The sequence below is a fragment of the Mus caroli genome, unplaced genomic scaffold (genome assembly GCF_978045245.1).
Source record: "Mus caroli unplaced genomic scaffold, Mus_caroli_1 scaffold_5, whole genome shotgun sequence".
NCBI lineage: Eukaryota > Metazoa > Chordata > Mammalia > Rodentia > Muridae > Mus > Mus caroli.
Genome location: NW_028227260.1, coordinates 65,524,037 through 65,550,333, shown reverse-complemented (window position 1 = coordinate 65,550,333; position 26,297 = coordinate 65,524,037). Strand labels below are relative to the sequence as shown.

At 39.9% G+C, this 26,297-nt stretch overlaps 1 protein-coding gene and 1 pseudogene across 2 annotated transcripts in view; one reads left to right on the top strand and one right to left on the bottom strand.

Annotated features, from left to right (window-relative positions):
- LOC110286813 (brain-specific serine protease 4-like) overlaps window positions 1-26,297 on the bottom strand; it is an 83,441-nt gene that overhangs the window by 45,348 nt on the left and 11,796 nt on the right. The window contains exons 3-5 of one of the 2 annotated variants that reach the window (XM_021153425.3): window positions 18,666-18,913; window positions 11,311-11,450; window positions 8,348-8,494 (exon numbers count right to left, since the gene is read on the bottom strand). In XM_021153425.3, the coding sequence (XP_021009084.1) occupies window positions 8,348-8,494; window positions 11,311-11,450; window positions 18,666-18,913 (535 nt within the window). Of the gene's footprint in view, window positions 1-7,194; window positions 8,495-11,310; window positions 11,451-18,665; window positions 18,914-26,297 lie in introns of those variants that run through there. The other variant, XM_021153424.3, reaches the window with a different exon arrangement.
- LOC110287023 (large ribosomal subunit protein eL20 pseudogene) lies at window positions 20,571-21,131 on the top strand (annotated as a pseudogene).

Genomic DNA, 26,297 nt, shown 5'->3' with positions numbered 1-26,297 from the left:
TACTTTTCCTTAATATCTCTTAATATCAATGGACTCAACTCCCCGATAAAAAGACATAGACTAACAAACTGGCTACACAAACAAGACCCAACATTTTGCTGCTTACAGGAAACTCATCTCAGAGAAAAGGATAGACACTACCTCAGAATGAAAGGCTGGAAAACAATTTTCCAAGCAAATGGCATGAAGAAACAAGCTGGAGTAGCCATTCTAATATCTGATAAGATTGACTTCCAACCCAAAGTCATTAAAAAAGACAGGGAGGGACACTTCATACTCATCAAAGGTAAAATCCTCCAAGAGGAACTATCAATCCTGAATATCTATGCTCCAAATACAAAGGCAGCCACATTCATTAAAGAAACTTTAGTAAAGCTCAAAGCACACATTGCACCTCATACAATAATAGTGGGAGACTTCAACACACCACTTTCACCAATGGACAGATCATGGAAACAGAAACTAAACAGGGACACAGTGAAACTAACAGAAGTTATGAATCAAATGGATCTGGCAGATATCTACAGAACATTCTATCCTAAAACAAAAGGATATACCTTCTTCTCAGCACCTCATGGTACCTTCTCCAAAATTGACCACATAATTGGTCACAAAGCAGGCCTCAACAGATATAAAAATATTGAAATTGTCCCATGCATCCTATCAGATCACCATGGACTAAGGCTGATCTTCAATAACAAAATAAATAATAGAAAGCCAACCTTCACGTGGAAACTGAACAACACTCTTCTCAATGATACCTTGGTCAAGGAAGGAATAAAGAAAGAAATTAAGGACTTTTTAGAGTTCAATGAAAATGAAGCCACAACATACCCAAACTTATGGGACTCAATGAAAGCATTTCTAAGAGGAAAACTCATAGCTATGAGTGCCTCCAAAAGGAAACTAGAGAGAGCACACATTAGCAGCTTGACAACACACCTAAAAGCACTAGAACAAAAGGAAGCAAATTCACCCAAGAGGAGTAGATGGCAGGAAATAATAAAACTCAGGGGTGAAATCAACCAAGTGGAAACAAGAAAAACTATTCAAAGAATCAACCAATCAAGGAGCTGGTTCTTTGAGAAAATCAACAAGATAGATAAACCCTTAGCCAGACTCACTAGAGGGCACAGGGAAAGCATCCTAATTAACAAAATCAGAAATGAAAAAGGAGACATAACAACAGATCCTGAAGACATCCAAAACACCATCAGATCCTTCTACCAAAGGCTATACTCAACAAAACTGGAGAACCTGGATGAAATGGAGAAGTTCCTAGACAGATACCAGGTACCAAAGTTGAATCAAGATCAGGTTAATGATCTAAACAGCCCTATATCCCCCAAAGAAATAGAAGCAGTCATTAATAGTCTCCCAACTAAAAAAAGCCCAGGACCAGATGGGTTTAGTGCAGAGTTCTATCAGACCTTCAAAGAAGATCTAATCCCAGTTCTTCACAAACTATTCCACAAAATAGAAACAGAAGGTACTCTACTTAACTCATTCTATGAAGCCACAATTACTCTGATACCTAAACCACAAAAAGACCCAACAAAGATAGAAAACTTCAGACCAATATCCCTTATGAATATTGATGCAAAAATACTCAATAAAGTTCTTGCTAACCGAATCCAAGAACACATCAAAACAATCATCCATCCTGACCAAGTAGGTTTCATCCCAGGGATGCAGGGATGGTTCAATATACGGAAATCCATCAACGTAATCCAGTATATAAACAAACTCAAAGACAAAAACCACATGGTCATCTCGTTAGATGCAGAAAAAGCATTTGACAAGATCCAACACCCATTCATGATAAAAGTCTTGGAAAGATCAGGAATTCAAGGCCCATACCTAAACATGATAAAAGCAATCTACAGCAAACCAGTAGCCAACATCAAAGTAAATGGTGAGAAGCTTGAAGCAATCCCTCTAAAATCAGGGACTAGACAAGGCTGTCCACTTTCTCCATACCTATTCAACATTGTACTTGAAGTCCTAGCCAGAGCAATTCGACAACAAAAGGAGATCAAAGGGATACAAATTGGAAAAGATGAAGTCAAAATATCACTTTTTGCAGATGATATGATAGTATATATAAGTGACCCTAAAAATTCCACCAGAGAACTCCTAAGCCTGATAAACAGCTTCGGTGAAGTAGCTGGATATAAAATTAACTCAAACAAATCAATGGCCTTTCTCTACACAAAGAATAAACAGGCTGAGAAAGAAATTAGGGAAACAACACCCTTCTCAATAGTCACAAATAATATAAAATATCTTGGCGTGACTCTAACTAAGGAAGTGAAAGATCTGTATAATAAAAACTTCAAGTCTCTGAAGAAAGATATTATAGAAGATCTCAGAAGATGGAAAGATCTCCCATGCTCATGGATTGGCAGGATCAACATTGTAAAAATGGCTATCTTGCCAAAAGCAATCTACAGATTCAATGCAATCCCCATCAAAATTCCAAATCAATTCTTCAACGAATTAGAAAGTGCAATCTGCAAATTCATCTGGAATAACAAAAAACCTAGGATAGCAAAAACTCTTCTCAAGGATAAAAGAACCTCTGGTGGAATCACCATGCCGGACCTAAAGCTCTACTACAGAGCAATTGTGATAAAAACTGCATGGTACTGGTATAGTGACAGACAAATAGACCAATGGAATAGAATTGAAGACCCAGAAATGAACCCACACACCTATGGTCACTTGATCTTCGACAAGGGAGCTAAAAACATCCAGTGGAAGAAAGACAGCATTTTCAACAAATGGTGCTGGCACAACTGGTTGTTATCATGTAGAAGAATGGGAATCGATCCATTCCTATCTCCTTGTACTAAGGTCAAGTCTAAGTGGATCAAGGAACTTCACATAAAACCAGAGACACTGAAACTTATAGAGGAGAAAGTGGGGAAAAGCCTTGAAGATATGGGCACAGGGGAAAAATTCCTGAATAGAACAGTAATGGCTTGTGCTGTAAGATCGAGAATTGACAAGTGGGACCTCATGAAACTACAAAGCTTCTGCAAGGCTAAAGACACCATCAATAAGACAAAAAAACCACCAACAGATTGGGAAAGGATCTTCACCTATCCTAAATCAGATAAGGGACTAATATCCAATATATATAAAGAACTCAAGAAGGTGGACTCCAGAAAGTCAAATAACCCCATTAAAAAATGGGGCTCAGAACTGAACAAAGAATTCTCACCTGAGGAATACCGAATGGCAGAGAAGCACCTGAAAAAATGTTCAACATCCTTAATCATCAGGGAAATGCAAATCAAAACAACCCTGAGATTCCACCTCACACCAGTCAGAATGGCTAAGATCAAAAATTCAGGTGACAGCAGATGCTGGCGAGGATGTGGAGAAAGAGGAACACTCCTCCATTGTTGGTGGGATTGCAAGCTTGTACAACCACTCTGGAAATCAGTCTGGCGGTTCCTCAGAAAATTGGACATAGTACTACCGGAGGATCCAGCAATACCTCTCCTGGGCATATATCCAGAAGATGTCCCAACCGGTAAAAAGGACACATGCTCCACTATGTTCATAGCAGCCCTATTTATAATAGCCAGAAGCTGGAAAGAACCCAGATGTCCCTCAACAGAGGAATGGATACAGAAATTATGGTACATTTACACAATGGAGTACTACTCAGCTATTAAAAAGAATGAATTTATGAAATTCCTAGCCAAATGGATGGACCTGGAGGGCATCATCTTGAGTGAAGTAACACAATCACAAAAGAACTCACACAATATGTATTCACTGATAAGTGGATATTAGCCCAAAACTTAGGATACCCAAGATATAAGATACAATTTGCTAAACGCATGAAACTCAAGAAGAATGAAGACCAAAGTGTGGACACTGTGCACCTTCTTAGAATTGGGAACAAAACACCCAGGGAAGGAGTTACAAAGTTCGTAGCTGTGATGAAAGGATGGACCATTTAGAGACTGCTGTATCCAGGGATCCGTCCCATAATCAGCTTCTAAACGCTGACACCATTGCATACACTAGCAAGATTTTGCTGAAAGGACCCAAATATAGCTGTCTATTGTGAGACGATGCCGGGGCCTAGCAAACACAGGAGTGGATGTTCACAGTCAGCTATTGGATGTATCACAGGGCTCCCAATGGAGAAGCTAGAGAAAGTACCCAAGGAGCTAAAGGGATCTGCAACCCTATTGTTGGAACAACATGATGTACTAACCAGAACCCTGGTACTCTTGTCTCTAGCTGCATATGTATCGAAAGATGGCCTAGTCGGCCATCAATGGAAAGAGAGGCCCATTGGACTTGCAAACTTTATATGCCCCAATATAGGGGAATGCCAGGGCCAAAAGAATGGGAATGGGTGGGTAGGGAAGTGGGGGGCGCTATGGGGGACTTTTGGGATAGTATTGGAAATGTAATTGAGGAAAATATGTAATAAAAATAAAAAAAAAAAAGAACTTTGGCAATTTGTCAGTCTTCTTAGTGCTTCATGTCCTAAGCTACTGCATGCTAGTTATCCCCTGACTTGCTAAGTTACTGACCTTGCCATTTCTTTCAGTATATAATTTGGATTGTATCTTCCTTGCCATTTAGGCAGTTTCTTATAAAACTAAATTGTTTTATTATTGCCACATGACTCAGAAATTTCAGTCTTGGGTTTTCTCAGGGAAAAACCCATGGGAAATTTACACGTAATCCTGTGAATGAACTTTTAGCAGTTTAGTACATTTAAGCAAGAACTTGATGTATCTATTCAACAACTGAATTGTTAAACACACTATGATACATATATGCCATGAAATAAAATGTTTTTAAAAAAAAAACTCTTTTTTTAAGATTTATTTATTATTATATCTAAGTACACTGTAGCTGTCTTCAGACACACCAGAAGAGGGCATCAGATCTCATTACGGATGGTTGTGAGCCACCATGTAGTTGCTGGGACTTGAACTCAGGACCTTCAGAAGAGCAGTCAGTGCTCTTAACCACTGAGCCATCTCTCCAGCCCCCCCAAAAAACTCTTTCTTAGTCAATGTTTTATTACTGTGAAGAGACACCATCATCAAGGCAACTCTTATAAAAGAAAGTACATGACTGGGGGGCATCTTACAGTTTTTGAGACTTAGTCCATTCTTATTGTGGCAGGAGGTCAGGACACAGGCAGATACCACGTTGGAGAAGTAACTGAAAGCTCTACACCTTGATCTCCCTGCAAGCAGCAGGGACAGAGTGGCATCCGGTTTTGAAACTCCTGGGACATACTCCCTTCAACAAGACCACACCTCCTAATTCTTTTAATCCTATCCACGAGTTCCACTCCTTGATGACTAAGCATTAAAATATATCAGCCTATGGGTGCCATTATTATTCAAACCACCACATCCTCTATTATCTTCACAGAATTGTCATAGGTTTATGGCCATATCCTGGTTGTGATCTATGTTATTACAAAGTATTACTAGTGAAGAAACTGCTTGTGGTATCTCTCTGTATTCTTTTTGACAATTGCACACACAACTATTATTAGATAAATAAAAATTCCAACATGTCATCGCCAGGTAAGTGTTAGTTGTCACCTTGACAGAATCAAGAAGCACCTGAGAAATGAGCCTCTAGGTGTGCCAGTGGGATAGCATTTAGATTGTGTTAGTTGATGTGGGAAGACCCATCTAAATTGTGGATGAGATCATTCCTTGGCAAGAGATTCTGGACTGTATACAATAGAGAAGATGAGCTGAACAGTAGTATGCATTTTTCCTGATTGTAGATATGATATGCCCACTTCCTTCAAGCTCCTGCAGTTGGAATTTCCTCACCACAATGAACTATAATCTGAACCATATGCTAAAACAAACTCATCTCCCTTAAAGTTGCTCTTGTCATAATATTTTATGATATAAACAGGAGAAAAAAAAAAAAAAAAAAAAACCTAAGACAAGTTGACCAGGAAGCTTGATCCTAGAAAAAATAAGTTGTGCATTCACACAAATACTGCATATTAATGTCCACAGAAACCAGTTGCAACAATAAAAAACAACTAATTCAAATAGCTTTCAATGTGTGGAGTGGATAGAGAAACAGTGATATGCCCATACCTTCTAACATAAGTGATTAAAATAATTACTGGTACATATTTTGGTACACGAATTAACTTAAATACTAAGGAGGTTATGCTGAATAAAAAGCCAATTACAAAATATCTTATACAATATGATTCCAATCATAATATTGTCAAAATGATCAAATTTTTGTGATGGAGGACATATTAATGCCTATTAAAGATTAGTGGCAAGATTCTTGTGAGAAAGCAGTAGATGTGACTATAAAATGGTAACATGAGGAAGCTTTATGTCAATAGAACTATTATATCTCGCCGGGCGTGGTAGTGCACGCCTTTAATCCCAGCACTCGGGAGGCAGAGGCAGGCGGATTTCTGAGTTCGAGGCCAGCCTGGTCTACAAAGTGAGTTCCAGGACAGCCAGGGTTATACAGAGAAACCCTGTCTCAAAAAAATAAAAAAAAAAAAAACTATTATATCTCATGACTGTGAAGAAGTATACATGAGTCATATGCATTGAAAATTGCAAAATATATATACAAATGAGTACAAATAAAACATAAAGACTATAAATAAAACGGATGAGTTGAGTTGTATCTATGTTAATATTCTGATTATGTTGAACAACCGTTTTTCAAAAATTTTAAAACTTAGGAAAAATGTAGCACAGCTAACTTATTTATGAATTTTTTAAGATTTTTTTTTTATGTATGTGAAGTGCTCTATCTGCATGTACAGCTGCATGCCAGAAGAGGGCATCAGATTTCATTACAGACTGTTATGAGTCACCATGTGGTGGCTGAGAATTGAACTTGGGACCTCTGGAAGAGCTGCCAAGAGCTCTTAACTGCTGAGCCATCTCTCAAGCTCCTGGTGGTAGTTGTAAACTGTGTGATTCTTCAATTAACTTGGAATAATTTTCAACATGAAAAGCTTTCAAACCATTAAATTGATCCACCTGTAAAAAGAATCCTCTTAAAACTTACAAAAAAGGGAACAAGATCTAATTAATAATTTGCTTTTCAATTTGTTTTTATTTTAATTTTTTTGAAAAGACATAAGTGTTTATATAATTTTCCATAAGGACAAATGACATTTCAAGTCTGGGTGTCTAGTTCTCTCAGATTCAGCTTTCAGTTGGGGTTTAATTTCAACTACAGGTTGTGAAATGGCCTTAAATGATGAAGACTGGCCTTGTGATGGTACTGTACGGTGCTAATTTGGATTTTGATGGGTTTTAGCCTCAAAATCAGTAGGTAAAGATTCATAGGTAAATTTAGGAGTCGAGGGCATACCTATGCTGTCCAATGGTAGAATCTGGAGTTGACGGGCATCAGTTACAGGATAATTTTGAGCTCTTACTGAATCAGTAACTGCTTGATCTTGAGAAGTTACAACATTGTAGCCAAAAAGAGAATTCCAGGGCGTAATTATACCACTTGGTTTGGGAGTCCCTCTACTTTCAAAAGGAGTCATATTAGATGTTTCATTTTGTTGTAGACATTTCATGGGCAGGTCTGTTTTTTTAACAGTTGTACCTGAAGTAGATAGTCCCCAGGGTACCTCTCCTTCAGTTAAATATAAATTTGGTGGTAAACTGGCCTTAGTTGTATATTGACTCTGAGGTTCATCTAACATGGTCCTCAAAAGATTTTGGTATTTTTCTAAATCAGCAACATTTTCTGTCCAAGAATTATCAGCCATACTATCCTCATAGAGATTTTCAGGTTCCACTTCATCATCTTCTGATGGGCTTGATTGTTTAATTATATCTGCCATGATTTTATCAAAAGACTCATCAGTATTGTATGCTGCAAAACCCAAGGGATTATCATCATCAGTCTTAGAAGAATTATATGATATAGTTGTGTTAGAAATAACCTGAGATAGTGGAGATTTACTAAAATTACCTATATTATGTGGAGGAGTATTTGGCTGGTACTGAATTAAATTATGTCCAAATTTTCCTGGAAGTCCAGCAACAGGCAATTGCTGGACAGGTTGTGGGGTCTGGTTTTTATCAAGGAACGATCTATGACTATCAGCAAGATAATTTAGATCACTAAAATTAAAGATTGTTGGTACATTGTTGGTATGTGTAGTTTGTGGAGAAACACCTACGTTTCCTTGTAAAACCCTCAAGAGGTAGTCGCTGGAGGCCAGAGTTGTGAAATAATTATGGCTATGTCTGATTTGGGGAACATACTCATTTTCATACGATGTTCTACAGTGTAAGGAGCGAGTAGGATTTAGTAGCTTCTTAGATGCCTTGATGAATTGTTTTATCCAGGTAAAGTAAGGAGCTGTTCTAATGATGACTGTGGGATTTTGACATATCCTTGAAGTCTTATGTATGAGGCCCACTAGTTCCCAGTGGTTCTTTAGGAGACATAGAACAGGACTGGCTCTCTGTACCTGAATAAGGAAACCAAGAAATATATGTCATTTATACAGTTTACTATGTATACAATCCATATACTATGTGAGGGAGAGGGGAAAATTCAAATAATATTCATTATAAGCAGCTCCCAAAAATTAATAATGTAAGATGTGGGCACATATAGTAGAAACATATGCTAAGAGAATATAGAATGTGTCAGTACCAAAGTGTGGAGCAGAGACTGAAGGAAAGGCCATCCAGAGACTGCCCCACCTGGGGACTCATCCCAAATACTGTCACTAAACCCAAACACTATTGATTATGCCAAGAAGTGCTTGCTGACAGGAGCCTGATATACCTATCTCCTGAGAGGCTCTGACAGAGCCTGACAAGTACAGAGGCAAATGCTCTCAACCAACCATTGGACTGAGCACAGGGTCCCAAATGGAGGAGTGAGAGAAAGGACTGAAAGAGCTGAAGATGTTTGCAGCCCCATAGGAGGAACAACAATATGAACCAACAAGTACCCCCAGAGCTCTCAGAGACTAAGCCACCAACCCAGGAGTACACATGAAGGGACCCATGGCTCCAGCTACACATGTAGCAGAGGGTGGTCTTGTTGGGCATCAGTGAGAGGAGAGGCCCTTGGTCCTGTGAAGGTTGGATGTCCCAGTGTAGGGGAATGCCAGGGTGGGGAGGCAGGGGTGGGTGGCTGGCTGGGGGAATACCCTCATAGAAGCAGGGAAAGGGGATAACATTTGAAATGTAAATAAAGAAACTATTCAATAAAAATTAAAACATAGAATATGTCAGTACTAATTAATTTTCAAACTCTTACAATCAGCCACTTTATCAACACTGAACTTGGATTTCTAAGAGTTATATCAAACTTAGTGTTAAACCCCAAAGGAACAACTGATCTTCTTCATACAAAATCTTCCTTTTGCTTTATTTTCCTAGTGAAAGTCACAACACCCCTCCAAAAGTTCAAGTTTAAAACAAACTTGAGGGGTGATATGCAAGGGATGCTCGCCTTCTCTGAGAAGAATGGAATGGGCAATGAGGGGAGGGAGTTACAAGGGTAGACCTGGGACGAGAGGAGGTAGGGGTCTGTAATTGGGATGTGAACTGAATAAAAAATGAAAATTAAAAAAAAAAAAACTTGGGGCTGGTGAGATGGCTCAGTGGGTAAGAGCACCCAACTGCTCTTCCAAAGGTCCAGAGTTCAAATCCCAGCAACCACATGGTGGCTCACAACCATCCGTAATGAGATCTGGCGCCCTCTTCTGGAGTGTCTGAAGACATCTACAGTGTACTTACATATAATAAATAAATAAATCTTTAAAAAAAAAAACTTGAAATCATTATTTGTGCCTCTCTCTCTTCCACACTATGTTACCAGTCTCTCAACAAATAATGCTTCTGATACTTTCAATAATTTCCCAAAAATTATTTTAATAATTAATCATTTTCTTATCTAGCAATGCTTCTATTGTTAGGAAATATAGTGTCTTTATGAAAAGGCATACTTCTTGTTCTCACATCTGATCTTAACACGGCATCCTAACTTATCCTCTTAAAATCTAAGAAAGACCAATAAATACATCTTTCTGCTTAAAAACTCTCCAATGAGTGCTTTCAAGTTCTAACAATGTCAAAAGTGTAGTTGTCATAGTAGCGGATAAGGCCTTAGAAACCCGAATTACTACCTTGATGCTATCTCCTGCTGCTGTTGACTAAGATACTATAGCCACCTGGCTCGTCTTCTCTGTTATGGAAATATTCTAGACATATTTACGCATCGAAAATCTCTGTATTGGCCTTTTCAATACACTATACTTGTAACACTGCTTTGGTATTCAAATTACTTGCTTCATCAGTTCCCCCATAATTCCATTCAAACACTTTTATTAATTTTTTTAACAACCTAGTTGTTTTGAATGGGATTATATAGACAAAAACTCTTCTATCTTGCATTGCAAGTATTTTACGATAACGCTGTCTTTGTAGTCCAATTCTTTCAGATTGCAGATGGAACTCAAGGTTATAATCAGCCCTGCTCTGTTTATTATCCACAAAATAGTTAATATCACTTCTGTTATTATTTACTTATTATTGATCACATCTCAAATACATATAAACTCATGAGAAAATAGCCTGCCCTATCTTCACTGGTATCCATCTCATTCCTTGCGATGATTCTCTAAGACATCTAGCTACTAACTCTATAGCTTTGCATGTGTTATTCCCTCAGATCAATTTGAAATAAGGTTTTGAACAGTTTTCATTCATTCTTGTTTACTTAAGTATTTCTCATCATTACCAGCACGAAAGGCTGGTCATATCCTAAAGTAATTAATTCAGTCAGGATTTCCACACTTCAGATTAATGTTTTCCTTGAAGTCTTTCAATATTATTTGTGTGTGCAACTTTAAATTGTCCAAGGTATATTAGTACCTAAAAATTTTCTTGCATAGGGCTTTATTTTCTACAGCCTTTCTACATGAATAGGTGGGATGAGTTGTATCTGTGTCTTCTAAACCACCCCCCAGCTAAGTTTGAGCCATACAATGTTCAGTATAGTACCTATAGAAAGGCTATAATAAAATTAAAAACAAAGATAAAATGTATTTGTGTCCATTGATTCTTTTTTGTATTTCTCATTTGTTTCTAAAGCCTTCCTTGTGCAAACTCTATGTCACTCAAATATTGAGTGAAACTTCCAGATTCACATATTTGCCTGACACCAACTTCCTTGTGTCCTGTTATCTAACATTTCCTTGCATATTTATATAATTGTACTTTTTTTCATTTCCTGTTTGTTCCTAATATTGTTCTGGTATATGATTACCCAGCAGTCTTCCCGTGGTTGACTATGAATACACAAGCCCATGGTCTTCTCTAAACTGGAATGTAGGGGGTGGCACATTGAGAAATCTAGCAGCTGCACAGCTATCTTCTTTAATCTGCTGGTTCCAAGCTTCTTGCTACCTAAAAGGAAACATAAAGGATGATGCTGAGATGCAAAGCACTGGATATCAGACTTTGGTTTGTCACCACTCTCAATTCAATCACATAATGTTTCCAAAACAGTCATCTTTCCCTTTCTTCCCTTCCTTTCCATTCCTCCTTCATTTCTCTTCTCTCTTTGCGTATCTCCTTACCTTGTACTTTCTGAACCATTCATACCTTCCTTAAACTGTTGTTATGGTTAGTCTTCTGTTTTACTTTGTTTCACTTTGTTTTTTCAACACAGGGTTTCCTGGCTGTCCTTGAACGTGCTTTGTACAACAGACTGGCCCCAAACTCACATAGCTCCACCTGCCTCTGACTCCTGAGTGTTGGAACTGAAGGCATGCACCATCACTACCCAGCATGATGGTTAGTCGTGATTATAAACTTAATCGGATTAAGAAAAACACCTTGGGGTACCTAAGTAGAGCCCACCTTTGGACACATCTTATAGCATTTCCAAACATCTAGCATATGACCACTCTGAACAAAACAATGAATTAATCATTTGATGAATATGATAGCAGCATTGATATATACTTAAAAGTATAAAGTAGCTCTTCCAGTCAGAAAAGCACCGGGGCAGCTGGGGCGCAGGGTCAGCTGACACTCGTCAGCTACCCACAACACCCGCCACAGGATCTTAAGACTTCTGGTGAGTGGAGCACAGCTTCTGCTCCAATCCAATTGCGCGGGACCTGAGACTGCATTAGTTAGGGAAGCAGAAACCGGCCTGAGTAGGGCCACAGGCCTCATCCGGCCGGATCAGCGCCAGGGTAGCGGGAGAGCAGGGTTGCCTGACACCCGCCAGCTACCCACGACCCCCGCCGCAGGATTTTGGGACTGCTGGTGAGTGGAACACAGCTTCTGCTCCAATCTTTAAACAGTGACAACGATAACAACTAACCCCAGAGATTACCAGATGGCGAAAGGTAAACGTAATAATCTTACTAACAGAAACCAAGACCACTCACCATCATCAGAACCCAGCACCCCCACTTCGCCCAGTCCAGGGCACCCCAACACACCTGAAAAGCTAGACACGGATTTAAAAGCATATCTCCTGATGATGATAGAGGACTTCAAGAAGGACTTTAATAACACACTTAAAAAAATGCAGGAGAACACTGCTAAACAGGCAGAAGACAATAAAGAGGAAGCACAAAAATCCCTTAAAGAATTGCAGGAGAACACTGCTAAAGAGTTACAAATCCTTAAAGAAAAACAGGATAACATAATCAAACAGGTAGAAGTCCTTACAGAAAAACAGGAAAACACATCCAAACAGATGATGGAAATGAACAAAACCATACTAGACCTAAAAAGGGAAGTAGACACAATAAAGAAAACCCAAAATGAGGCAACACTGGAGATAGAAACCCTAGGAAAGAAATCTGGAACCATAGATACCAGCATCAGCAACAGAATACAAGAGATGGAAGAGAGAATCTCAGGTGCAGAAGATTCCATAGAGAACATCGGCACAACAATCAAGGAAAATGTAAAATGCAAAAAGATCCTAACTCAAAACATCCAAGAAATACAGGACACAATGAGAAGACCAAACCTACGGATAATAGGAGTAGATGAGAATGAAGACCTTCAACTCAAAGGACCAGCAAACATCTTCAACAAAATTATAGAAGAAAACTTCCCAAATCTAAAGAAAGAGATGCCCATGAACATACAAGAAGCCTACAGAACTCCAAATAGACTGGACCAGAAAAGAAATACCTCCCGACACATTATAATCAGAACAACAAATGCTCTAAATAAAGATAGAATACTAAAAGCAGTAAGAGAAAAAGGCCAAGTAACATATAAAGGCAAGCCTATCAGAATTACACCAGATTTTTCACCAGAGACTATGAAAGCCAGAAGATCCTGGACGGATGTTATACAGTCACTAAAAGAACACAAATTCCAGCCCAGGCTACTATACCCAGCCAAACTCTCAATTAACATAGATGGAGAAACCAAAGTATTCCACGACAAAACCAAATTCACACATTATCTCTCCACGAATCCAGCCCTTCAAAGGATAATAACAGAAAAAAACCAATACAAGGACAGGAACCACGCCCTAGAAACAACAAGAAGGTAATCCCTCAACAAACCTAAAAGAAGACAGCCACAAGAACAAAATGCCAACTTTAACAACAATAATAACAGGAAACAACAATTACTTTTCCTTAATATCTCTTAATATCAATGGACTCAACTCCCCGATAAAAAGACATAGACTAACAAACTGGCTACACAAACAAGACCCAACATTTTGCTGCTTACAGGAAACTCATCTCAGAGAAAAGGATAGACACTACCTCAGAATGAAAGGCTGGAAAACAATTTTCCAAGCAAATGGCAGGAAGAAACAAGCTGGAGTAGCCATTCTAATATCTGATAAGATTGACTTCCAACCCAAAGTCATTAAAAAAGACAGGGAGGGACACTTCATACTCATCAAAGGTAAAATCCTCCAAGAGGAACTATCAATCCTGAATATCTATGCTCCAAATACAAAGGCAGCCACATTCATTAAAGAAACTTTAGTAAATCTCAAAGCACACATTGCACCTCATACAATAATAGTGGGAGACTTCAACACACCACTTTCACCAATGGACAGATCATGGAAACAGAAACTAAACAGGGACACAGTGAAACTAACAGAAGTTATGAATCAAATGGATCTGGCAGATATCTACAGAACATTCTATCCTAAAAAAAAAGGATATACCTTCTTCTCAGCACCTCATGGTACCTTCTCCAAAATTGACCACATAATTGGTCACAAAGCAGGCCTCAACAGATACAAAAATATTGAAATTGTCCCATGCATCCTATCAGATCACCATGGACTAAGGCTGATCTTCAATAACAAAATAAATAATAGAAAGCCAACCTTCACGTGGAAACTGAACAACACTCTTCTCAATGATACCTTGGTCAAGGAAGGAATAAAGAAAGAAATTAAGGACTTTTTAGAGTTCAATGAAAATGAAGCCACAACATACCCAAAATTATGGGACGCAATGAAAGCATTTCTAAGAGGAAAACTCATAGCTCTGAGTGCCTCCAAAAGGAAACTAGAGAGAGCACACATTAGCAGCTTGACAACACACCTAAAAGCACTAGAACAAAAGGAAGCAAATTCACCCAAGAGGAGTAGACGGCAGGAAATAATCAAACTCAGGGGTGAAATCAACCAAGTGGAAACAAGAAAAACTATTCAAAGAATCAACCAATCAAGGAGCTGGTTCTTTGAGAAAATCAACAAGATAGATAAACCCTTAGCCAGACTCACTAGAGGGCACAGGGAAAGCATCCTAATTAACAAAATCAGAAATGAAAAAGGAGACATAACAACAGATCCTGAAGACATCCAAAACACCATCAGATCCTTCTACCAAAGGCTATACTCAACAAAACTGGAGAACCTGGATGAAATGGAGAAGTTCCTAGACAGATACCAGGTACCAAAGTTGAATCAAGATCAAGTTAATGATCTAAACAGCCCTATATCCCCCAAAGAAATAGAAGCAGTCATTAATAGTCTCCCAACTAAAAAAAGCCCAGGACCAGATGGGTTTAGTGCAGAGTTCTATCAGACCTTCAAAGAAGATCTAATCCCAGTTCTTCACAAACTATTCCACAAAATAGAAACAGAAGGTACTCTACCCAACTCATTCTATGAAGCCACAATTACTCTGATACCTAAACCACAAAAAGACCCAACAAAGATAGAAAACTTCAGACCAATATCCCTTATGAATATTGATGCAAAAATCCTCAATAAAGTTCTTGCTAACCGAATCCAAGAACACATCAAAACAATCATCCATCCTGACCAAGTAGGCTTCATCCCAGGGATGCAGGGATGGTTCAATATACGGAAATCCATCAACGTAATCCAGTATATAAACAAACTCAAAGACAAAAACCACATGGTCATCTCGTTAGATGCAGAAAAAGCATTTGACAAGATCTAACACCCATTCATGATAAAAGTCTTGGAAAGATCAGGAATTCAAGGCCCATACCTAAACATGATAAAAGCAATCTACAGCAAACCAGTAGCCAACATCAAAGTAAATGGTCAGAAGCTTGAAGCAATCCCTCTAAAATCAGGGACTAGACAAGGCTGTCCACTTTCTCCATACCTATTCAACATTGTACTTGAAGTCCTAGCCAGAGCAATTCGACAACAAAAGGAGATCAAAGGGATACAAATTGGAAAAGATGAAGTCAAAATATCACTCTTTGCAGATGATATGATAGTATATATAAGTGACCCTAAAAATTCCACCAGAGAACTCCTAAGCCTGATAAACAGCTTCGGTGAAGTAGCTGGATATAAAATTAACTCAAACAAATCAATGGCCTTTCTCTACACAAAGAATAAACAGGCTGAGAAAGAAATTAGGGAAACAACACCCTTCTCAATAGTCACAAATAATATAAAATATCTTGGCGTGACTCTAACTAAGGAAGTGAAAGATCTGTATAATAAAAACTTCAAGTCTCTGAAGAAAGAAATTATAGAAGATCTCAGAAGATGGAAAGATCTCCCATGCTCATGGATTGGCAGGATCAACATTGTAAAAATGGCTATCTTGCCAAAAGCAATCTACAGATTCAATGCAATCCCCATCAAAATTCCAAATCAATTCTTCAACGAATTAGAAAGTGCAATCTGCAAATTCATCTGGAATAACAAAAAACCTAGGATAGCAAAAACTCTTCTCAAGGATAAAAGAACATCTGGTGGAATCACCATGCCGGACCTAAAGCTCTACTACAGAGCAATTGTGATAAAAACTGCATGGTACTGGTATAGTGACAGACAAATAGACCAATGGAATAGAATTGAAGACCCAGAAATGAACCCACACACCTATGGTCACTTGATCTTCGACAAGGGAGCTAAAAACATCCAGTGGAAGAAAGACAGCATTTTCAACAAATGGTGCTGGCACAACTGGTTGTTAACATGTAGAAGAATGCGAATCGATCCATTCCTATCTCCTTGTACTAAGGTCAAGTCTAAGTGGATCAAGGAACTTCACATAAAACCAGAGACACTGAAACTTATAGAGGAGAAAGTGGGGAAAAGCCTTGAAGATATGGGCACAGGGGAAAAATTCCTGAATAGAACAGTAATGGCTTGTGCTGTAAGATCGAGAATTGACAAGTGGGACCTCATGAAACTACAAAGCTTCTGCAAGGCTAAAGACACCATCAATAAGACAAAAAAACCACCAACAGATTGGGAAAGGATCTTCACCTATCCTAAATCAGATAAGGGACTAATATCCAATATATATAAAGAACTCAAGAAGGTGGACTCCAGAAAGTCAAATAACCCCATTAAAAAATGGGGCTCAGAACTGAACAAAGAATTCTCACCTGAGGAATACCGAATGGCAGAGAAACACCTGAAAAAATGTTCAACATCCTTAATCATCAGGGAAATGCAAATCAAAACAACCCTGAGATTCCACCTCACACCAGTCAGAATGGCTAAGATCAAAAATTCAGGTGACAGCAGATGCTGGCGAGGATGTGGAGAAAGAGGAACACTCCTCCATTGTTGGTGGGATTGCAAGCTTGTACAACCACTCTGGAAATCAGTCTGGCGGTTCCTCAGAAAATTGGACATAGTACTACCGGAGGATCCAGCAATACCTCTCCTGGGCATATATCCAGAAGATGTCCCAACCGGTAAAAAGGACACATGCTCCACTATGTTCATAGCAGCCCTATTTATAATAGCCAGAAGCTGGAAAGAACCCAGATGTCCCTCAACAGAGGAATGGATACAGAAATTATGGTACATTTACACAATGGAGTACTACTCAGCTATTAAAAAGAATGAATTTATGAAATTCCTAGCCAAATGGATGGACCTGGAGGGCATCATCTTGAGTGAGGTAACACAATCACAAAGGAACTCACACAATATGTATTCACTGATAAGTGGATATTAGCCCAAAACTTAGGATACCCAAGATATAAGATACAATTTGCTAAACGAATGAAACTCAAGACGAATGAAGACCAAAGTGTGGACACTGTGCCCCTTCTTAGAATTGGGAACAAAACACCCAGGGAAGGAGTTACAGAGACAAAGTTTGGAGCTGTGATGAAAGGATGGACCATCTAGAGACTGCCGTATCCAGGGATCCATCCCATAATCAGCTTCTAAACGCTGACACCATTGCATACACTAGCAAGATTTTGCTGAAAGGACCCAAATATAGCTGTCTCTTGTGAGACGATGCCGGGGCCTAGCAAACACAGGAGTGGATGTTCACAGTCAGCTATTGGATGTATCACAGGGCTCCCAATGGAGAAGCTAGAGAAAGTACCCAAGGAGCTAAAGGGATCTGCAACCCTATTGTTGGAACAACATGATGTACTAACCAGAACCCCGGAGCTCTTGTCTGTAGCTGCATATGTATCGAAAGATGGCCTAGTCGGCCATCAATGGAAAGAGAGGCCCATTGGACTTGCAAACTTTATATGCCCCAATATAGGGGAATGCCAGGGCCAAAAGAATGGGAATGGGTGGGTAGGGAAGTGGGGGGCGCTATGGGGGACTTTTGGGATAGCATTGGAAATGTAATTGAGGAAAATATGTAATAAAAATATTAAAAATCAAAAAAAAAAAAAGTATAAAGTATACCATATTTGAAGAAGTAGCTAACTGGGGACACACTCTTAGGCCAATAACTTACTCTTGTACTTTCCTGTACTCCACCCTTTTGTCTACTATTCTGACCACCAAGAAGTGAAAAGCAGCCTCTACCACATGCTTCAATTGGAATAGTGTTCTCCCCAGTACATAGGAACAAAAAGCCAAATATGGAACCTTCTGAAACCATGAGCCAAAATAAATCTATTCTGTCTCAAATCATCTCTGTTAGATCTTTCATTACAGCAACAAGAAATAGTTAAAATACCTGAATATAGAAAGAGTTCTGTAACAAGAGTTGAGACTAAATTCAGGCATAGTCCATTCCGTTCTTATGCTTCAGATTATTTTCCAATAGATTGATGGGCATCAGTAATAACCCCTACTACATTTTCTAAATTATTTTCCCCTCTTTAGAGACTTAATTTCTTTAAAAAATGAATCATATCCCTAGAGCAAATATCACAAAATAGTGTAACTTGACTCCTTTTACTTACTCTGATATTCATACACGTAACAGCTCTTGTATTGGCACTTAGAACAGCTCTTCAGGGATGTACTAGGGGACTGGGATAATGGTATTTCATCCCCATTGATAGGCTCTTCAAGAATAACCAAGCCAATATCTGCTTTCATTGGATCATTTTCATCGTTGAGATTAAACTTGGGGTGGAGGCAGATTCTTTGGCCATATGAAATGCTTTCTGGGTAATTTACTCCTGAAATGTCCAGGTATAACGGTTTCCTAGGGTTGAAAAAGAATGTGCAATAATCTAATTAATGATAATAAAGGATAATCCATATAATATCTTATAAAAGGCAGCATAGGTCAAATTCAAAGTTATAAAATAACCCAGTTCTTCATTTATTTGACAGCATAACCTTATCTTAATTCCAGGTCACACAGTGCCTATATAAGGCACTACATTCTATTGGCCTTTGGTTCCTTTATAGTTCTACTGCTTCACCACCAACTATTTGATTCTCAAAAACTTACACTTTTTTTAAAGATTTATTTATTGTTATATGTAAGTACACTGTAACTGTCTTCAGACACACCAGAAGAGGGAACCAGATCTCATTATGGGCGGTTGTGAGCCACCATGTGGTTGCTGAGATTTGAACTCAGGACCTTCGGAAGAGCAATCAGTGCTCTTACCTGCTGAGCCATCTCACCAGCCCGAAAAACTTGCTTTTGATACTTGGATCTTAATGAATTCCATAAATTGAAAAGAGAAGGTCAGCTTATCCAAACTCCATTTCAGATATAGCATTCTCAAACTGAAGAATAAGCCCAGCCAGGTGGTGGTGGCGCACACCTTTAATCCCAGCGCTACAGAGGCAGGCTGATTTCTGAGTTCAAGGCCAGCCTGGTCTACAGAGTGAGTTCCAGGACAGCCAGGGCTATACAGAGAAACCCTGTCTCGGGGGGGAAAAAAAAAGCCCAGATTCTCTACCTTGGATCCCCAGTGGCCAGAACAGTCTGGAACTCAGGTAGGTACTCTCCACTCTCCTTTCAGTCCTCCACAACAGTCTCTCCAGTCTTATCCCCAACCCTGTAACAGACTGTTTTCATGTTCCTCTCCTCCCACCCTACGTTCAATTCCTGAGGACTCCACAGAACTTGCTTTAAACAAGGCCTTCTGCCAGCCAAGGATATATAGAAAGAAGTTTACCAGGGTCCCGCTGTGGACACTCTGGTCCTGGATTCAGGTAGATGATTTTTTACCCTCCTTTCTGTCCTCCCGTCTCATCCCCAGCCCTATAGCTACATGCTAGCAGGGGTCTGTCCTCCCGCCCTATCTCTATTCCCTGGGGGACTCCACCAAACCTTGCTGTGAACACAGATTTCTTCCTTCTGGTGGTCCCTCTCCACTGACCCCCTCCTTGTATCCCCACACCAATACCTCAAAATATTTTCTACCCAAGGCTCTGAAGTGCCTGCAACTGGCAGGGACTCAAGTATGTTTGCCACTCTGACATTCCTGTCCTCCATTAGGATCTCTCCATTCTTATTCTGAGCCTGGTAATAGACTTGCTTACTAGTGTCTCTTCTCCCACCTCAACTATATTGACTGCAGGCTCCAGCTCCTAATTCAGACCCACAGTGCCCCTAGTCCATTCGCCCCTGCTTCTCCAGATTATTCTTTGTCCTTCTGCAACTTAATTGCAAAATCCCATCTTCCCACCACACATACAATTTCCAGGGACCCTGCCTCTCAGTTTAAACAGGATCCATTTAGCTCTTTGCTGAAGCCTCTTTAAGCATTTCCTCTTAGCCCACCTCTACTCCTTTCTACCACCAACCAACATGAAGAAGCACTCTCTGCCATGAAACCCACAGCCACTACACTTTTTCTAAGATTAAGAAGGGACAAGAGGCCTATTGTGAGTGGCAGCAAATGAGGACGCTGCCACGAAGGCATCAGGCACACTTTGGGAGTGTGGAGGGCTGCTTGACAACCCCAAAGTGCCATATGCTGCCACTGTACCGAATATGCATCTTTATCTTTGCACTCAACCATGTGGTTGCCAAGTCCCGCTTCTGGTACTTCATGTCACAGCTAAAGAGGATGAAGAAGTCATCCAGGGAGAGTGTGTACTGTGGGCAGGTGTTTGAGAAGTCACCCATGTCCTGCCTGTGAAGAACTTTGGCATCTGGTTGTGCTATGATTCCCTCAGTGGTATACATCAAGAGTACTGGGACCTGACCACTGCTGGCACAGTCACACAGTGCTACTGCAACACAGCTGCCTGTACCTTGCCTGTGCACACTCATTTGAGATTAGGAAGGTGGAAGAGATTACAGCTGGCAGGTGCCCCTTGGCAGGCTGCCAAAGCAGTTCCACAACTCCAAGATCAAATTCCCATTGTACCACCACGTGTTGCAATGCCAGCACAAGCCATGCTTCACCATCAAGAAGCCCAATACCTTCTTCCAGACCAGAGAGCCACTGAATTAAGAATGGGGCGGGGGGGGGGGCCCACCTAACAAAAACAAGGCCACATAGCAAAACTAGAATCACCTCAATCACCCCAATAACAGATGCCTAGACATCAGCACAGAAGCACAAACATTAACAACCAAGAAAATATGCTCCCACCAGAACACAACAACCCTACTACAATAATTCCTGTAAGGGGCTAGAGCAGGGGTCGTTAACACCAAAGGCCAGGGTGATGTCCCTAGTCTGGGCTGCCACAAGTAGATATGTTGCTATCTGAGAGCTTCACCCCTCATTTGGGCATTGTTGAAGATCTGGCCCTGAGGGCATGAGAGGAAAGAGCTGACCCCACCCCTAGCCAGTTGCAGTATTTTTCTGCAGTTCAGTGACATGAGCAATGAAGAAATGCCTCCCTTACGCCTTGCCACCTATTGAAAGCAGGAGAACTAGCCCCAGGGTCATCAGAGCAGGAAAGCTGGCCCTGCCCCTCACCTACTGCAGCGGTTGAGAGAGCAAGGCCTGCACACAGCACAGTAGAGCTGGCTGTGTATATGAAGGCTGTAGGTGAGCCATCCCCTAGCGAGCTTGGGAGCAGGGGAGAGCTAGCCCTGCCCCTCCCCTGCTGCAGCATTCTGGAGAATAGGCCCTGGCCCTCACCTGGGCACCACAGTAGAGCTGACCTTGCTAATGAGGGCGTGAATGAGGTGACTCAAAGGTCTGAGGATGGGACATCTGGCTGTGCAATGGTCTGCACTTCAGCAGCGTGGGTAAGGGGAAGATGCCTTTCCCCACCCTCATCCTTTACCACCTACAACAGGTGGCAGAGCTGGCCCTGGGGTCATGAGGGCAGGAGAGCTGATCCTGCCCCTCACCTGCAAAAGCACTCAAGGCCCTACACCTTGCATGGGAAGCACAGTGGACCTGGACCTGGATATGGGGGTTGCAGGTGAGCTAGCCCTAAGGGTGTGAGCTTAGGAGAGCTGAACTTGTCTGCTGTGAGGTAGTCCAGATTGTCCCTTCACACATATGGCAGGTGGGAAAACTGTCCCCAGAGTCATGAGAGTGGGTGAACTGGCCATGTACCTCACCTGCAGCAACTCTCCAAGAGCAGGCCCTGCACCTTGCCTGGGCAACAGGGCAGAGCTGACCCAGGTTTCTGGGGTGGAGGTGGTGGGGGGAGGTTGCTGGTGAGCTAACCCTAGGGTATGAATGTAGGAAAGCTGGCTCTGATACCTCTCAGACCCAGATCCAGGAATTATGAATTGGACCACCCCCAAAATGTACCCTGTTGATGAACTGTTGGAGTGCATGAAGGGGCTGATTCTATAGATCCAAAACCACAGGATCTCCATGACAAGGGGCAACAACAGGATATCTGAGAGGAGTTCCTGAGAGGATTCTGTACTGATAGTGTAGCAGAAGCCAGAGACCTCGGGCCAGCCCAATGACACATTGCAATGAACATCTACAAGGAAAGAAGTGTGGACAAACGGGGTATACTGTGGGGCACACTGTGACAAATTACAGCTTCCACAATGAGATTATTTTTAATCTCTTGGGGGGGTGGCAAGGATGGAGGGTGAGTATAAGAGGAGAAGATGGTGAGTGGGACTGAGGTGTATGATGTGAACTTCACAAAGAACCAAGAAAAGGATTTAAAAAGATAAATAAGGTAGGCCCATTAGAATAACATTCAACTTCTCAATCTAAAAGCTAAAAGGGTCTGAAAAATATGTTCTTCAAACTTTTTGAGAACACATATTTCAGCCTAGATTACTATACCCAGAAAAACTATCAATAATAATAAATGGAGAAAGAAAAGCATTCCATAATAAAACCAAATTTGAGTAGTATCTATCTACAAATACAGCCCTATAGAATGTACTGGAAGGAAAACTTCAATCTGAAGAGGTTAACCATACCAAGAAAATCCAAGGAATAAATAATCCCAGAACAGTAAATTAAAGGGGGGGGGAAACATACACCATAACAACAAAATAACAGGAATCAATAAACAATGCTATTGATAACTCTCAACATCAATACTCAGTTCCCTAATAGAAACACACAGACTAACAGAACTGATTAGAAAATAGGATTCTTCTGCTGCATCAAAGAAACACACCATAATATCTAGGATAGAAATCACTTTAAGATAAATGAAACAAGAAGCAAGCATGTGTCGTTATTTTTTAAATCTAACAAAACAGACTTCAAAACAAAACTAATCAGAAGAGATGGGAATGGGCACAACATCCTTAGCAAGGGACAAATTCCATCAAAAGAATATTGTAATTCTAAACATTTATGCACCAAGCACAAGGGCAACCCAAGTTTTTATAAAGAAACATTATTTCAATTAAAATCACATATTGACCCTCACATAAGAATATTGGATGGGACTGGAGAGATGGCTCAGTAGTTAAGAGCACTGACTGCTCTTCCAGAGGTCATGCGTTCAAATCCCAGCAACCACAAGGTGGCGCACAACCATCTGTAATAGGATCTGATGCCCTCTGCTGGCATGTCGGGAGACAGCTACAGTGTACTCATTAAAGTAAGTAAAAAATAAATCGTTTAAAAAAAAAAAAAAAGAAGAAGAATGGTGGATGACTTCAATAGCCCACTTTCACAAATAGATAGTTCATCCAGACAAAAACTAAACAACAACAAAAAATGCTGGAGCTGACTGACATTATAAACCAAATAGACCTAACATACTAATAGACCTAACATACTAATAGACCTAACATACTAATAAGACCTAACATACTTATAGAACATTTCACCCAAACACAAAATAAAATACCTTCTTGTCAGCAGCCCATAGAACTTTCTCCAAAATGGACCACACACTAGGGCACAAATCAAGTCTCAACAGATTTAAAATTGTCATGGCACAATGCATCCTATCTGATCACCATGTATTAAAGATTAATATCAATAACAGAAACAACATCAAGTATACAAACTCATAGAAACTGCACAAATCACTACTGAATAAAATAAATTTCAAGGCAGATATCAAGAAGAAAATTAAAAAGGTTTTATAGCTGAATGAGAATGGAAATAGAACATGCCCAAACCTGGACACAATGAAGGCAGTAGTAGTTCATAGCACTAAGTGACTACATAAAAAATTTAAAGATCTCATATTAGTAAATTAATCATATATCTAAAAGTGTTAAAAGAAAATAACATGCCCAAAAGGTAAAGACCAAAAAATAAATAAACAACCAAATATAGGGCTGGAATCAATCAATCAAAAAAGAATAATACAAAGAACCAACGAAATGTGGAGTTCTTTCAGAAAAATCAATAAGATTGATAAACTCTTTTTTTTTTTTTTTTTTTTTTTGGTTTTTCGAGACAGGGTTTTTCTGTGTAGCCCTGGCTGTCCTGGCACTCACTTTGTAGACCAGGCTGGCCTCGAACTCAGAAATCCGCCTGCCTCTGCCTCCCGAGTGCTGGGATTAAAGGCGTGCGCCACCACGCCCGGCTAAGATTGATAAACTCTTAAACAAATGAATAAAAAGGAGAGAAGAGATATAAATTTGTTAAACTAGAGACAAAATGAAAGTGAGAAAACCTAGAGAGCCGGGCGTGGTGGCGCACGCCTTTAATCCCAGCACTTGGGAGGCAGAGGCAGGCGGATTTCTGAGTTCGAGGCCAGCCTGGGCTACAGAGTGAGTTCCAGGACAGCCACGACTACACAGAGAAACCCTGTCTCGAAAAACCAAAAAAAAAAAAAAAAAGAAAGAAAACCTAGAGAATCATGAGCACAAGTACAGTTCTACCATACTGGGAAACCTGAAAAAAAAAAAAAAAAAGGATAAATATCTTTATATATATAGCCTAACAAAGCAAAGTTAGATCAAGATCAAAACCCCCAGTGAAATAGAAGCAGTAACTTAGTTTCCCAACCAAACCAAAAAAAAAAAAAAAAAAAAACCAGGGCCAGAACAGAACAATTAACATCAATTCTACTCAAATTATTAAGCAATATAGAAACATAAGGAACATTGCCTAATTCTTTTTAATGAGAGCACAGCTACCCTGATACCCAAACCACATAAAGATTCAATATGAAAGAGAACTTCAGACCAATTTCCCTTATGACTAAGTCAGCCTCATCCGAGACATCTAGAGATGGCTTAACATACATAAATTGATAAATGTAATCCACCACATAAACAGGCTGAAACACAAAAAACACATGATCATTTCATTAAAAGCAGAAAAGGCCTTTGACAAAATTCAACATGCCTTCATGGTAAAAATCCTGGAAAGACTAGGGTTACAAAGGATACACACATAAACATAACAAAGACAATTTACAGCAAGCCTATAGTCAACGTCAAATTAAATAGAAAGAAACTCAAAGCATTCCCACTAAAATCAGAAACATGACAAGGCTGTCCACTCTCTATATCTATTTAATATACTACTTGGAATCTTAGCTAGAGAAAGATTCTGAAGAAGATCAAGAGGATACAAATTGGAAAGGATGAAGTCAAAGTATCTTTATTTGCTGATGATACTATTTTACATACTAAAGACCCTAAACTCCATGAAGAAAAACTTCTACAGCTGATAAACCCTTTCAGCAAAGTATCAGGATACAAATCTAACAATAAAAATCAGTAGCCTGCTGGGCGGTGGTAGTGCACACCTTTAATCCTAGCACTTGGGAGGCAGAGGCAGGCGGATTTCTGAGTTCAGGGCCAGCCTGGTCTACAGAGTGGTCTACAGAGTGAGTTCCAGGACAGCCAGGGCTACACAGAGAAACCCTGTCTAGAAAAAAAAAAAAAAAAATCAGTAGCCTTCCTATATACAAATGGCAGAGAGATTGAGAAGGAAACCAGGGAAACAGTGCCTTTCACAATAGCCTCAAAAGAAAAATAATTGAGATAATTCTAACCAAGCAAGTGAAAGACTTGTATAATAAAAACTTTTAAGACATTGAAGAAATAAATGAGAGAAGATCTCAGAAGATGGAAAGATTTCCCATGCTCATGCATAGGTAGGATTAATATAGTGAAAATGGTCATCTTACCAAAAGCAATGTACAGATTCAACGTAGTTTCCATCAAAACTCCAACACAGGGCTGGCGAGATGGCTCAGCAGGTAAGAGCACTGACTGCTCTTCCGAAGGTCCTCAGTTCAAATCCCAGTAACCACAT